The 12,158-nt window shown below is 40.1% G+C and overlaps 1 protein-coding gene across 4 annotated transcripts in view; it reads right to left on the bottom strand.

The window, feature by feature from the left end:
* Ptprm (protein tyrosine phosphatase receptor type M) overlaps positions 1 to 12,158 on the bottom strand; it is an 845,793-nt gene that overhangs the window by 158,759 nt on the left and 674,876 nt on the right. For all 4 annotated transcript variants that reach the window (XM_042699184.1, XM_042699185.1, XM_042699186.1 and 1 more), the window contains one exon: positions 7,818 to 8,005. In XM_042699184.1, coding sequence (XP_042555118.1) covers positions 7,818 to 8,005 — 188 coding nt within the window. The remainder of the gene's footprint in view (positions 1 to 7,817; positions 8,006 to 12,158) is intronic.

Raw genomic sequence — 12,158 nt, 5'->3', positions numbered from 1 at the left:
GGGAGAGAGACAACTGTGAAAATTTGGCTTGACTTTCTTAGTTGGTAGTGACACAATCATACTAATCCAAGGCATGACGAATACCAGACACAGAGAAGGTCCAGCGATGCTGGGACATAGGAGGTGCATCTGCAGCCCCTGTGGGGTCAGGGCTTCCCACAAAAGCACTTGTGGTTAATGACATTTGACCCCAAAAGCATGTTAACAACTGGGGAAATTGCTTAACTTCTCTCAGGTTAGATAATGAGAATTCTCATAACCAGCTTCCAAATGGAAACCAGGCATTGCCTACAAGTGCTTCAAACCAATTGGAAAATGTCAACTGCCATGGGTTATCATTAGAGCCAAGACAGAAAGCTAGCTGCAGGGAAAACCCCTCTGTCACCCAGTTTTCTGAAGTCTGAGCTTGTGCATGAGGTCACTGGAGGCCAGGATAAAAGGGAACTAGGAGCTGAGAAATCAGCTAGTGCCAGAGAAGGGTCCTGAAAACAAGCCAGACAAAGTGCATCAGGCAACAAATACAACAGACACTTTCACATCATAATGGCACTTGAGAAAAACCAAATCATGAGCTTATGGTAAAAGTCTATCAATTGCACTATTTAAAATTATGCTGAGCTGGTTACTAGTGTCTACTTATTCAGGAGGTTGAGATCTAAGGATCATGGTTTGAAGACAGCCTAAACAGGAAAGTTTTAAGAGTCTTATCTCCTAGTAAGCACCAAAAAGCAGGAATTGGAGCTGTATCCCAAGTGGTAAAGTGCCAGCCTTGCATGGAAAAAAGCTAAGGGCCAATTCCAAGGCCCTGAATTCAAGCCCAGCACAGTCACATGCACATAAAAGTATTTATGCTGTAACTTGTATCCACTAAGCAAATATCCATAAACAGTCAGGCTAGTCTTAAAGAGCTTGAACAAATCTTATTATTTCAGAGATTAAATTTTTATAATCTCCTATCACCATAATCATATGAGAAAGAGATGGAGGTGGGGGTGAGGGAGAGAATGTCAGATTCACTTGGCTGCTACCCTAGCCACTAGAGGCGCCGCTGTCACAATTCTTATTGTGTTTACAGTGCCTGCCAAGGTCTCCCGTCCTCCTCCCTACAGCCTTAGCTTGCAGTGGGTTTGTTTTGTGTGTTTTGTGTCCTGTGGGATAGAAAATAACCTGGACTGATTGTGGCAATTGATAGACTCAGCTGGTGCCTGAGACTATGAAATGGGAACTGAGAGGCGTGTCTGAGAAGTGTGTGGGCTGGCAAGGGGGGAGGCACCTCCTGTTCCCATGGCTGAGTGTACTACAGCATAGCCACAGATCTACAGAATGATTGGTTGTTGTCCCAATGATTCCAACAGCCATCACACCAAGTGCCTTTTATTCTACCTTTTATTTATGCTTCTGTTTTTAAAAACCCAACAAAAGAGCTGCTGAGAACTATTCTTAAGACTCTCCCACAAGTATGTGGCATTCTCCCTTTGCAAGGGGTCGGGGGTGAGATTCTGAGTGCTGGGCTGTCTAAGGATCTAGACCTGTTTCTCAGCTAAGGGTTTTTCCCATTGAAGAACATTTGAGGATGGGGAGTTTACACTTCTATCTGGGCAAAGAGTGGTGGTTTGGTGGTTTTCAGGCAGTGCTTTCTTTGTAGCATGTGCTGGCTTCTCAGATATGGGAAACAAACAAAAAAACAGGGAGAGGTTAGAAGGTCGGTTAAGGGGTACAGAACATGTTATAATTCTTTCTTATATGCCAGAAATGGCCAACATGGACAAGGACTTCACAGAAATCACTATGTTTGTATTGAACAAATCCAAGCGTTTTACTTAGAAAAGAATAAAGACTTGAGAGAATGAACAGCTGTTCGTTGAAAAAGAGATCATAGAAAAATAACATGTTTAAAGAAAATTCATGCTCTTCAGATACACTCAAATGCTGAAGATTTTGGTGTAGTGTCTTCCATCTACCCACAGTTTAAAGCAGGGAGAGAAAACAATCTCCATATTCAATTACACAATTAATCATAGCATTTGTGCACCAGAGCAAGAGATGGGAGGAAAGTAATGTTTTCTAAATACATTTAAATGCACACATATACATTTTTTTGAAGAGCTGATCCAGAGTTCCTTACGTTTCTGATATATTTCAGCTCTGGCATTAGGAAGAAAAGCTTTCGGGCTCTAGTACAATGACCATTAGGTATTGAACCAGATCCCCTGCGTTTCCCAGCAGGCCCTAAATAGAGGGGTTTTTCAGTTGCTGTCAGGTCTTTTATCATAATTTTGCAGACCCAGAGGTACATATTCTTTCCAAATAATATGGCTGTTTGCCTACTTAAGGGTGATGTCTTTCTGCTTGGATGCCTCCCAGGACTATGGAGTAGGTCAAAAACAGGCACAGAGGGGAAGAAAACCCATGTCAGGGATTGCACAGGGTTGTCACTACCTTGTTTTCAATGCACATGAACAACTTGTTGCATTCTTGCTGTGGGGCCAGAGGTGACAGCAAGAGGCCTAGCACCCCCACATCTAGCTTGAGGTCTATGGAGTTAGGATGGAGCCACAGGGCTGCGATAAAGTTCACTTTTTAACTCCAGTTGATTAAAGGCCAAGCTGTCCACAGGGCAAGGAGGCTGAATCCCCCGGAGTGCAGCTCTGTCCTTTCTCTATTTCTGAGAACACCATATTGCTCCCAGGGGGTTCTCACAGCCTGCTCTTTGCTTGCAAGAGAAAGAACCAGCTCATCCCTTGCAGCAACATAAACAAACTTGCCCTTTCCACCTGGTCTTTCTCCTGAGGTCCCTGAACCATTCTGCTGACAACTTATCATTTTCCATTCAATTCAGCATGCTTATTTCTTTAATGTGATTCATGTCTGAGTTTCTTTTGAATCAAATTATTGTGTCTCTCTGGTGAGATGCGCCATATAACTATCTTGTTAGATCCAAATGGAATAAAAAGATTTGCACGGAGGGCAGCATCATCTCACCAGACCCGCTTCCCCCATGTTTGCCTTGTTTGGACACACTTCTGTCAGCTCCAGCATCAGTCAGGAAGCCTTCTAGTAGTGTTTAGGCTAATTTTTAGATATTGCTGTCTTGGAAAAGACAAAGAAAAATTGCTTGGCCCAGGGTCCAGAGAGAAAACAATCACTATTTCAAAAATAGTGTGCAGATTACTTGATTGACTTTTCCCAGTTTTTCCTAGTTGATTGATTTTTCCCAACATACACTTATTGGAAGAAACCAATAGCTGAGCACACTGAGTCACAGTAGTGCCTGGCATATGGGTTGTCTTACCTTACCAGAGATGCCTTGGCTCTGAAACCTCTACCACTTCAGCTTGTCTGGAGGCCAGGCATTACAGAGCACTTCTGAACAGGAACCCAACAATGCCATTCCTTTCTCTGTCATTCCTTTCTCAGCAAATACATTTTCCCACTCCCCCTTACTTCTTTGGGGTGTTAGTTGTTACCTTTTAAGCAATGCTTATATGCCTTGGACAGATACTATTTAAAAAACTGAGTTGTTCATCCTAATTAGTTCTTCATCCACATTTAGGAGAGAGAATTATTTTGATTGCTTTCAAACTCGATACAAGACCCTATGAATTGAAGTTCTGATCACTTCTGTGACTCGGGCACATGAGACGGAGATATTTCTCCATTACCGCATTCTTTTATTTTGTGTCTATCTGCAATGCACCCCTTCACCTTCTTCTGGCCAATTTGTGCTCATCCTTCAAGCAAGAGTTACCCTTGCTCTAGACTGGCTTATGGGCCTGACACTGGCCTTCCAAGTACTCTGAATATCTGCTTGGAGACAGTGGATTTTGATAAGATGTACCGCCATTGGTAGCTGGCTTCTTCCTCTGAACTGTGCGCTTCCCAGGGCAGGGAGCTTCAGTGTCATTGGCACTGAGGGTAGTACAAAGATTACATTAAAACATTCCAGAATCTACATTGACAGACACCAGAGGAAGAGGATTCTATGTCCGCATGTACACTATTTCTTGGGGTTTCCTTAGATACAAAATTTTATGGTAGCAATATTATTTCAGCAGTAATAAAATATAATTAGCACTATAGTATATATTTAAAATACTTTCTTAATTATTAACCACAGAATCAAACCTACTTATTTGTACTTTATTAATTAATTTATTGTATTAATATAGGAGCTTGAACTTGGTGTCTCACATTTATCCAGCTTGTTTGCTCATGGGTAGCACTCTTATCAATTGAGCCTTGCCTCTAGCTCTGCTCTTTTACTGGTCAATTTTCAGTTTTATTTTGTGTTGGTTCTGGGGCTTGAACTCAGGGCCAGGGTGCTCTCCCTTAGCTTCTTTGCTCAAGGCTGATACTCAAGCACTTGAACCATGCATCTACTTCCAGCTTTTTGCTGGTTAATTGGAAATTACGTCTCATGGACTTTTTTTTTTTAAAAACCTGGTCTGGCTATTAGTCTACTGAATAGCTAGGATTACAGGTATGAGCTATTGGAACTCAGCTATGGCTGTTTACTTTGGTGTGGATATCTTGAGGACTTTTCTGCCCAAGCTAGCTTCAAAGTATGATCCTGTAAATCTCATCTCCTGCATAGTTAGGATTACAGGTGAGGGCCTCCAGTGCCAGCTATTTCCAGGTTACCTTTTGATTATATATGATACATGGTAAGAAAAATTGTGTAGTTCTAGAGATGTGGCAAAATGTACTGACACATTTCCATACAGTGAGAGACTCACTCTGCTTAGATTGTTATATACAACAGATGGCAGAGATGGGCTGAAACCTGAACATAGTAGAGTTTCTCTACAAAGAACATTCTGTAAATTTCTCTTAGATCTCATTGTAAGTACATTTTCCTCCACTAGCTGACATTTTAAATGAATCATCACTATATGCTAGATAGAATTTTAGCATTAATGACGTATTACATGATTTAATCCCTACAACAACCTTGTAAGGTTGATACTGCCATGACTCTACTTTAGAGATAAAGAAATTGAGAGTTGGGGAGTTTAGGTGACTTGCCCAAGGCTTACAGAAAGGACACATGTTCCACAGCTTGACTGAAAGAGACAGAAAATCTACCTGAACTTTAAAAACATAACCATTTGAAAGATTCCTAGATTCTCCCAGGACAAAAACTACCTGTGATAAGAGAAACAGCAAGAATAATTGCTGAACAGGACTCTTCCTTCATTAAACTGGGAATTTCCTCAAGCTTGGCTATGGTCACACAGCTAAGGAACGAATCTTATATAATTCAATGATAAGACAAAGGTGATAGATAAGGGTTTCAGTTCTCATTGTATAGGTTGTATAGATTCAACTCTTCCTCCCTTGATAATTGCTCCCAAACACACTGGAATGCCCTGGAAGGGCAGCATGGCAGACAGGGCAGAGGTATTAAAAAGTGACAGAATTTTCTAACAGGATGTTCCATTCGTATTCTTCCCATTGATCCTTCCCATTTTTTTCTGCTTCATTTTCTAAAATATAGTATTTGCACCTTTTCCTCCACATCTTCTTTCTCCATATAACTAACACAACATTTTTTAAATTTTGTGTTGGTTCTGGGGCTTGACCTCAGGGACTGAGTACTCAACCTTTTCTTTCAAGGCTGGCAAACTACTACTTGAGCCATACCTCCCCTTCTGACTTTTTGGTGGTTAATTGAAGATCAGAGTGTCACAGACTTTCTTCTCTATGCTGGCTTAGAACCATGTTCCACTTAGCATCCTGAGTATTAGGATTATAAGAATGAACTACTGGCACCTGGCTATTACATTTTATTTTAGTAAATAACTCTTCTTCTTTCTTTTCCCATACCAGGCTTTTAACTCAGTGCCTTTTGTTTGCTTGACTCAAGCACTTGAGCCACTCCTTCACTCCTGACTTTTACTGGTTAATTGATGATAATCTCATGGACTTTTCTGTCTGGGCTTACTTTGAACTTCAGTTCTCTAGATCTCAATCTCCTGAGTAGCTAGAATTACTGATGGGGGCTACTAGCACCTGACAAAGTTAAAACCAATCTTAATGAATTGTCAATCATAATATGCTTAAAATGATTATAAGATACTTCCGTTTGTAGAAATAAATCAAAAGTATCCAGGAGATCCAAGTGGGAAATGATTTTTTGCATATTTTCAAATATGCATTGCTTATAGTTTGTTATAGAAATAGCAAGGTAGGTATTTTTAAATAGTCCATGAAAAATTGGACTCAGCTAATTTTTGAATTATTATTTGAGCCTATAACTAATCTTTTTGACATTAACATCTTTAATAAACATGTGAGCAATATCTGCATTCAGAATATTGGATAGAACTAAGACATCATCTCTATTCATTAAGCTTCTATTTTCTCAATAACCTAATTTTGTCTTTCATAAGATATTAATGCTTTTGAAGTCTTACTCTTAATCTCATTAATTCCTAAACTACCCTTTAAAAGTGCATGAGGCAATATGCAAAGGCAGTCAATTTCACTGAATTATACATTGAATTGGCAAAGGTAAATCCAAGAATTCTGAGGTTGCTAAAATGTAGAACTTCATTTGAAAAATATTTTCTGAACTGAAATCACCCTCGAGGGACATGGTTTGGATTAGTTTCCTTGGCTTCGTAGTCTTCTCAAATGAGCTCACTGGCCACATACCAGAATTTGCACATGAACTGAGCAAGATGTATCTGTCTATGTCGTACTCTTAATATGTGGCAGTGCCTTGGCCAACATTAGCCTCATGTGCAGTGAAGTCTTTGATAATGAGGACTGGGACGAGAGCCCAACCCAGAGCAGGTGGCATCTAAGGTGGGACTTGAAGCATTGTGAGGGTACCCACAAGAGGTAAAAGAGCAGAGTTTGAAGCTCACAGGCTCGAAGTGGAGCTAGGAACCAGTATTAAAAGTACTGTAATTTTAGACAAGATATTTCTGAATTGTAAGTTAATTATGTAAACATGAACCAAAAACATACTGTGAGGTTTAAAAAGCCACTGTCAAGGCTACAGGAGTGGCTCAAGTAGTAGAACATCAGACATGAGCTCAGTGACATGCTCTGAAACCTGAGTGGAAGGCCCTGAGTTCAATCTCTGGAACCAGAATAAAAAAAGCTACATGTCTACATAGCTTGATTTCTATCTTGAGTTATCATACTGTTTCACCTTCAGCAATAACTATAAGCTAATTTTAATAACATAAAAAATCTAACCTTCCTACACTGCCTTCTGGACACCCATGCACACCCTCACGCAATGTTGTGCTTATCTGAGTCAGACTCCTTCAAGTCAATGAGTTTCCTTCAGTCTGAGTGACCTTCCAACAAAACTGACTAATGGCAGAGGCTGTGAAAGGGGTGGGCCCTGCAGTTTATATTTAGTTGGAGACTATCATGTTCCCAGAAATGTCTTGACAGCTGACCACAGGAGAGCCCAGGAGAGTGGCGCGCTGTCTAGGATGGCAGGACAATAGCGGCTGGCAGGGCCATGATAAGAGCCAGCCCCTGCCTTCTAATCTTTACCACATGACATCAATGGCTGTTCTAAAATTGCTTTAATTGGGCATTTTCTTCCTGAGATGTCTACAAAATGAGGGACTAGCATTGTAGTTAATTAGAGGGAAAGCCAACGAAGGTGAGCAACAGGGAGAGAAGAGAGCCTGGTAGGTAGGCTCTATGCTCGTTTTAGTGAATGCCTTGGTACTAAGTCTCACCAGCAGCTGGAACCGGGTTCATCAACGAGCCACCAGCTCTCCTCTGGCATCTCCCGGTACCTGTGGCTTGCTGCGTGTGTAAAAGCCCAGTGCCTGGGGCGTGCTCACCTCATATTCCTCCTTGAAGCCATAGCCCTCAGCACACTTCATCTGTGTGATGTGTTGTAGGAGGTCTGCCACGCGGATGGCAGGATGAAGCTGCCCAGTCTGGTAGGGTACATCTGTCGTCTCACGTTTCTTGTAAGTGTGGGACTGCACCAGGCTGCTGGTCTCACTGGCCATCGTGTGGGTCTCGTCTAGGAAAAGAAAGCCAGGGAGAAAATGAGGGCAAACCAGTGGGCCAGACTGGGTCACAGAAAACTAAACAGCTGCCTGAAACATTCTTCAATCTATGTCTGCACAATCCCAAGGGTGGCTCCGCCAAGAAAGAAAAGTTCTACATTTGGAACTCTAAATGGGGTTGGCAATACTGAGAGGAATGAGGCAGAAATCTCTGCTTTTACAAAGCAGTCCAAACCATCTATTGTTTTGCAAAGCTCAATGATAAAAGCCTTTTAGCCTTTTGCTGCTAAAGTTGGTAGAAGTTTCCATCTGAAACTTCATCAAGACCTGGTTCAGAACCAGGCTTGGAGACTTCCAAATATTTGTTCCCTTGTTTGTGTGATGAAGGAAATAAACTCAGTATGAATGTTCTGTGAGCAAATCAAAAGTGCACAGAATGGGTTGGCTTAGGAAGCTAGCAATGGGAATGGGGACTGGATACACAAAATCAAAGAAGTAGGGGGGAAGGGAACCTGGTTTGGAGGAAAAGGTTTTGATGAGTCACTTTGCATGCTTGGGATCAGAAAGCTTGACAAAATACTGTGGACCAACACATCACACATGGAATGTTCTACTACAGCAAACATGCAGGCCAGCTCAGGGCAATACGCTGGCTCCACCAGAAGAGTCTACAGGTGAGACACACATTCCCACTCCCTCCAAAACTGCTCCATGGGGCAAAGTGGGAAACTTACCATTTATTGGCACTTTTAAGAAGGTACATATCAGGAGAAAAGAGGAGGAGAAAAAGGAAACAGGGCATAAGCAATAATACTGTGTGAATAGTTACAGGTATTTTTAAAAAAATTTGTGATTTCATTTTTTTTCAAAAAGTTTCTATTCAGAGGAGATCAGAGGGCAAAGCCTCAATGTCTCTCATCATCTTAGGATGGAGATATTAGATTTAAGTACTCAATGACAAGGAGGTTAAGGTTAATATCATACTTGCTTTTCATTCCCCATGAACCGAGTAATGACTAAATAAAGCTTATTTGTATTCAACACATTTTCTCATTCAAATTTCTTGGACAACTCAACCAAATTGTGGTAGAAAATTAAATGTCAGAATTTGGTCAAATACGCCTAAAGAGGCTGTATTTTAATGGATGACAATGTGTAAATTAGATTAATGAACTGTAGAAATGGTAGATATTTAAAAAATGTCTGTGGCAGGAAAGTGCTATTTGATTAAGAATTTCATATTCGACAGGTTAAATTCACTACAATGCTGAATCCCTTTAGTTCTTTTATGATTGAGGGTGGCTTTCATCAAAATATAATGCTGAAATCAGCTAAAAGAAGCATATGCTATCCAAATTAATCTTACATATAAAAATTAAAATATTAGAAATAGCGTGTCCAATGTTGGCAAATTACCAGATGATATATCAAGAAGGAATTCAGCTAGAGTTATTTTTGATTTTTTTTAAAACTTTTGTACTCAGAGGTTCAGCTCCAAAGAAAATTTAGCCTTAGGATGCTTGGTGAGCTGGGCTTGTCCCGGACCCTCACTTCTGTCTGCATTGCAAAGCCCCTGGGGATGCATGGTATGAAAGGTGGCACACAGGTGTGTAGCTATGTTGCTGTTGCTGAAATGGCACCTGGATCACTACAAGGCGGCTAAAGACACAAAGACAAAATAAAAGAGGGTGGTAAGTTGACTTTATGATTTTTTTCATATGGATTTGCTTTGAAATTTAAATGTATGTTCCCATTTTAATAGTCACAAAGACACCTGAAAATTTTGAACACTAGATGTACTGTTTGGCAAGTGCCAAGTTCTAGCAACTGATATACAGGAGCTGTACTAAAGTACTAAAATTGACTGGGCTTTTGATTCCTCCAGCAGGAAGTTCTGTTCTTTATACTAAAATAAATGGAACATTAATTAGTTTCCCCTCTGTGCCTCTCTTATTCTCTTAAGTGTTATATCTTGTGGGAGGAACATAATTAATTTGTCCTTCATTCTGGGCTAGACTTCTAAACTTTACCTAGGTGATATAGGCCTTTCAAGTGGATTCATCAGCAACCTGGTAACACTCTGATCCCAGGCCTTAGGTGTTTCTGAAGTTTCAAATCTACAGGGCTACAGCTGCAGTCACTGCTCTATACAACTTTCTGCACTGAATCATGACACACTGGCCTCCTTTCCACTCAACCACTACAAGTCCACCCAGAAAGAGAATGTTCTTAGCTAGTATGAACATACTAGATTTCTTTTAGGAAACTAGGTTACCTCTTGGACCAGAAATTTGTGACTCCTTAGTTGGTTGCTGGTAGTTTATTCCTCTGATCCTTGCTATTCAGGAGAAGGAAATCTGGAGGACTAAGGTTCAAGGCTAGGCCAGGCCAGACAAAAAGTCCACTAGTTTTCCATCTCCAAAATAAGCAGCATAGGGCTGGGAAAGTGGCTCAGTGGTAGAGTGCTTACTTTGCATGCATAAGGCTCTGGGTGCGACTCTTCAGCACCACATAAACAGAAAAAGCCGGAAGTGGTGCTGTGGCTCAAGTGGTAGAGTACTAGCCTTGAGCTGAAGAACTGTGGGACAGTGCCCAGGCCCAGAGTTCAAGCCCCATGACCGACCAAAAAAAAACAAAGAAAAAAGCAGCATAAAGCTGAACTGGAAGTGGTACAATGCCAACCAAGAAAGCATGTGGCCCTGAGTTCAAATACCAGTATAAACAAACAAACAAAAAGAAAAAAAGAAACAAATTCCTGACTACACTAAATGGGTAATTCATAAGTTTCCTCTGACTTCTTAATAAGGGTATATTGTTAACAAACCATATCACTTGTTATACATCTCCTACGTGTGTTTAAAAATTACCCACTAATATCTTAAACTAAAAATAATGCCTTAGAAGAGGTAAAAAGAAACAAAATGTCTTAATAACAGTTGGATAATTTTCTTAGAACTGAAAATTAATTCTATGCTCTATATTCATGAATGTATTATTTTGAAATTTTTAAGAAATCAGTTGAAAAATATTGAATTGGAACTATTTTTGTGATGGGAGAGGATCTATCTATCTATGCATCAATCATCTATCTACCTATTATCTACTTTATATATCTAATCTAGCCACCCAAGCAATCTGTCAGTCAAGCAATCAATCTATTTAGCTTTGCAAGAAAATGAGGTAAAGACATAATTACACTCTATGTGAGGGCTGGACATCTTGGCAAGTGAGAACAAAAGGCTAAGGTACTAGACAATTTAGTGGTGCTCAACTCTAATTTGAAACAAAACGTTTCTTCTTGTCTCAATGTAAATTGTACATAAGACTATCCTTCTAAATACTAGAATAAGCATATGTATTATCTTCTTTGCATGGTTTCAATAATCTTAGTATTCTTATTAAGCAACATATACATTTCCATTAGCAGCATTAATGGGTGTGAATATTCCTAAGTAGTACTATTGGTACCTACATTAACCATGCATGAGAATACTGATTTGTACATTTGGATGACTAATTTTTCATGTAGTGTATCATTTTTGTGACTTGAATTGTCTGTTCAAGTGTCTCAGAAAAGAAGACAAACCAACTTTAAACGATGCCATTAGTGTTTATAATAACAAGCAGCAGTTTTAGAAAAAAATGATATTTGTTTAATAAGCTTTTCTCAATCCTGCTGTGAAATCTGAACATGTTCTTCGTCTGACAATGTGACTCTCAGGCCCCCCTGCTCTTTGCTCTCCCAGCAAGAGCGCATCTACAGAGAAACCTGGGAAAGAATGCCACAGCATACACAGAAAATCACAACCTCCTATCCATCAATTCTGTGAATGCCATTTGCATGTAGATATAATGTTCAGGCTCCTGTGTTCCTCATTTGTGAAAAAAAAATAAAAAGATTTCTCCTTAAACTTGGCATTTAAAAAATATGTGTGTGTGTGTGTGTGTGTGTGTGTGTGTGTGTGTGTGTGTGTGTGTGTATGCAAGTGCACATGCATGCTTTAGGAGGCTTTATTAGTCCTCAAAATAAGAGCCCCCCAATTTGGGTTTTATTCTTAAACTTTGTCATAGTTCATTTCCCCCCTCCTCAGGCAACAAACTTGCTTCCACCCAGACAACATCATAAGGGAAATAAAAAATTAGCTCCTACTCAGAAATCATAACAAG

The sequence above is a fragment of the Dipodomys spectabilis genome, unplaced genomic scaffold (genome assembly GCF_019054845.1).
Source record: "Dipodomys spectabilis isolate Male_0828 unplaced genomic scaffold, ASM1905484v1 ptg000235l, whole genome shotgun sequence".
In the NCBI taxonomy this organism is placed as follows: domain Eukaryota; kingdom Metazoa; phylum Chordata; class Mammalia; order Rodentia; family Heteromyidae; genus Dipodomys; species Dipodomys spectabilis.
This window is presented reverse-complemented; position numbering and strand designations above follow the sequence as displayed.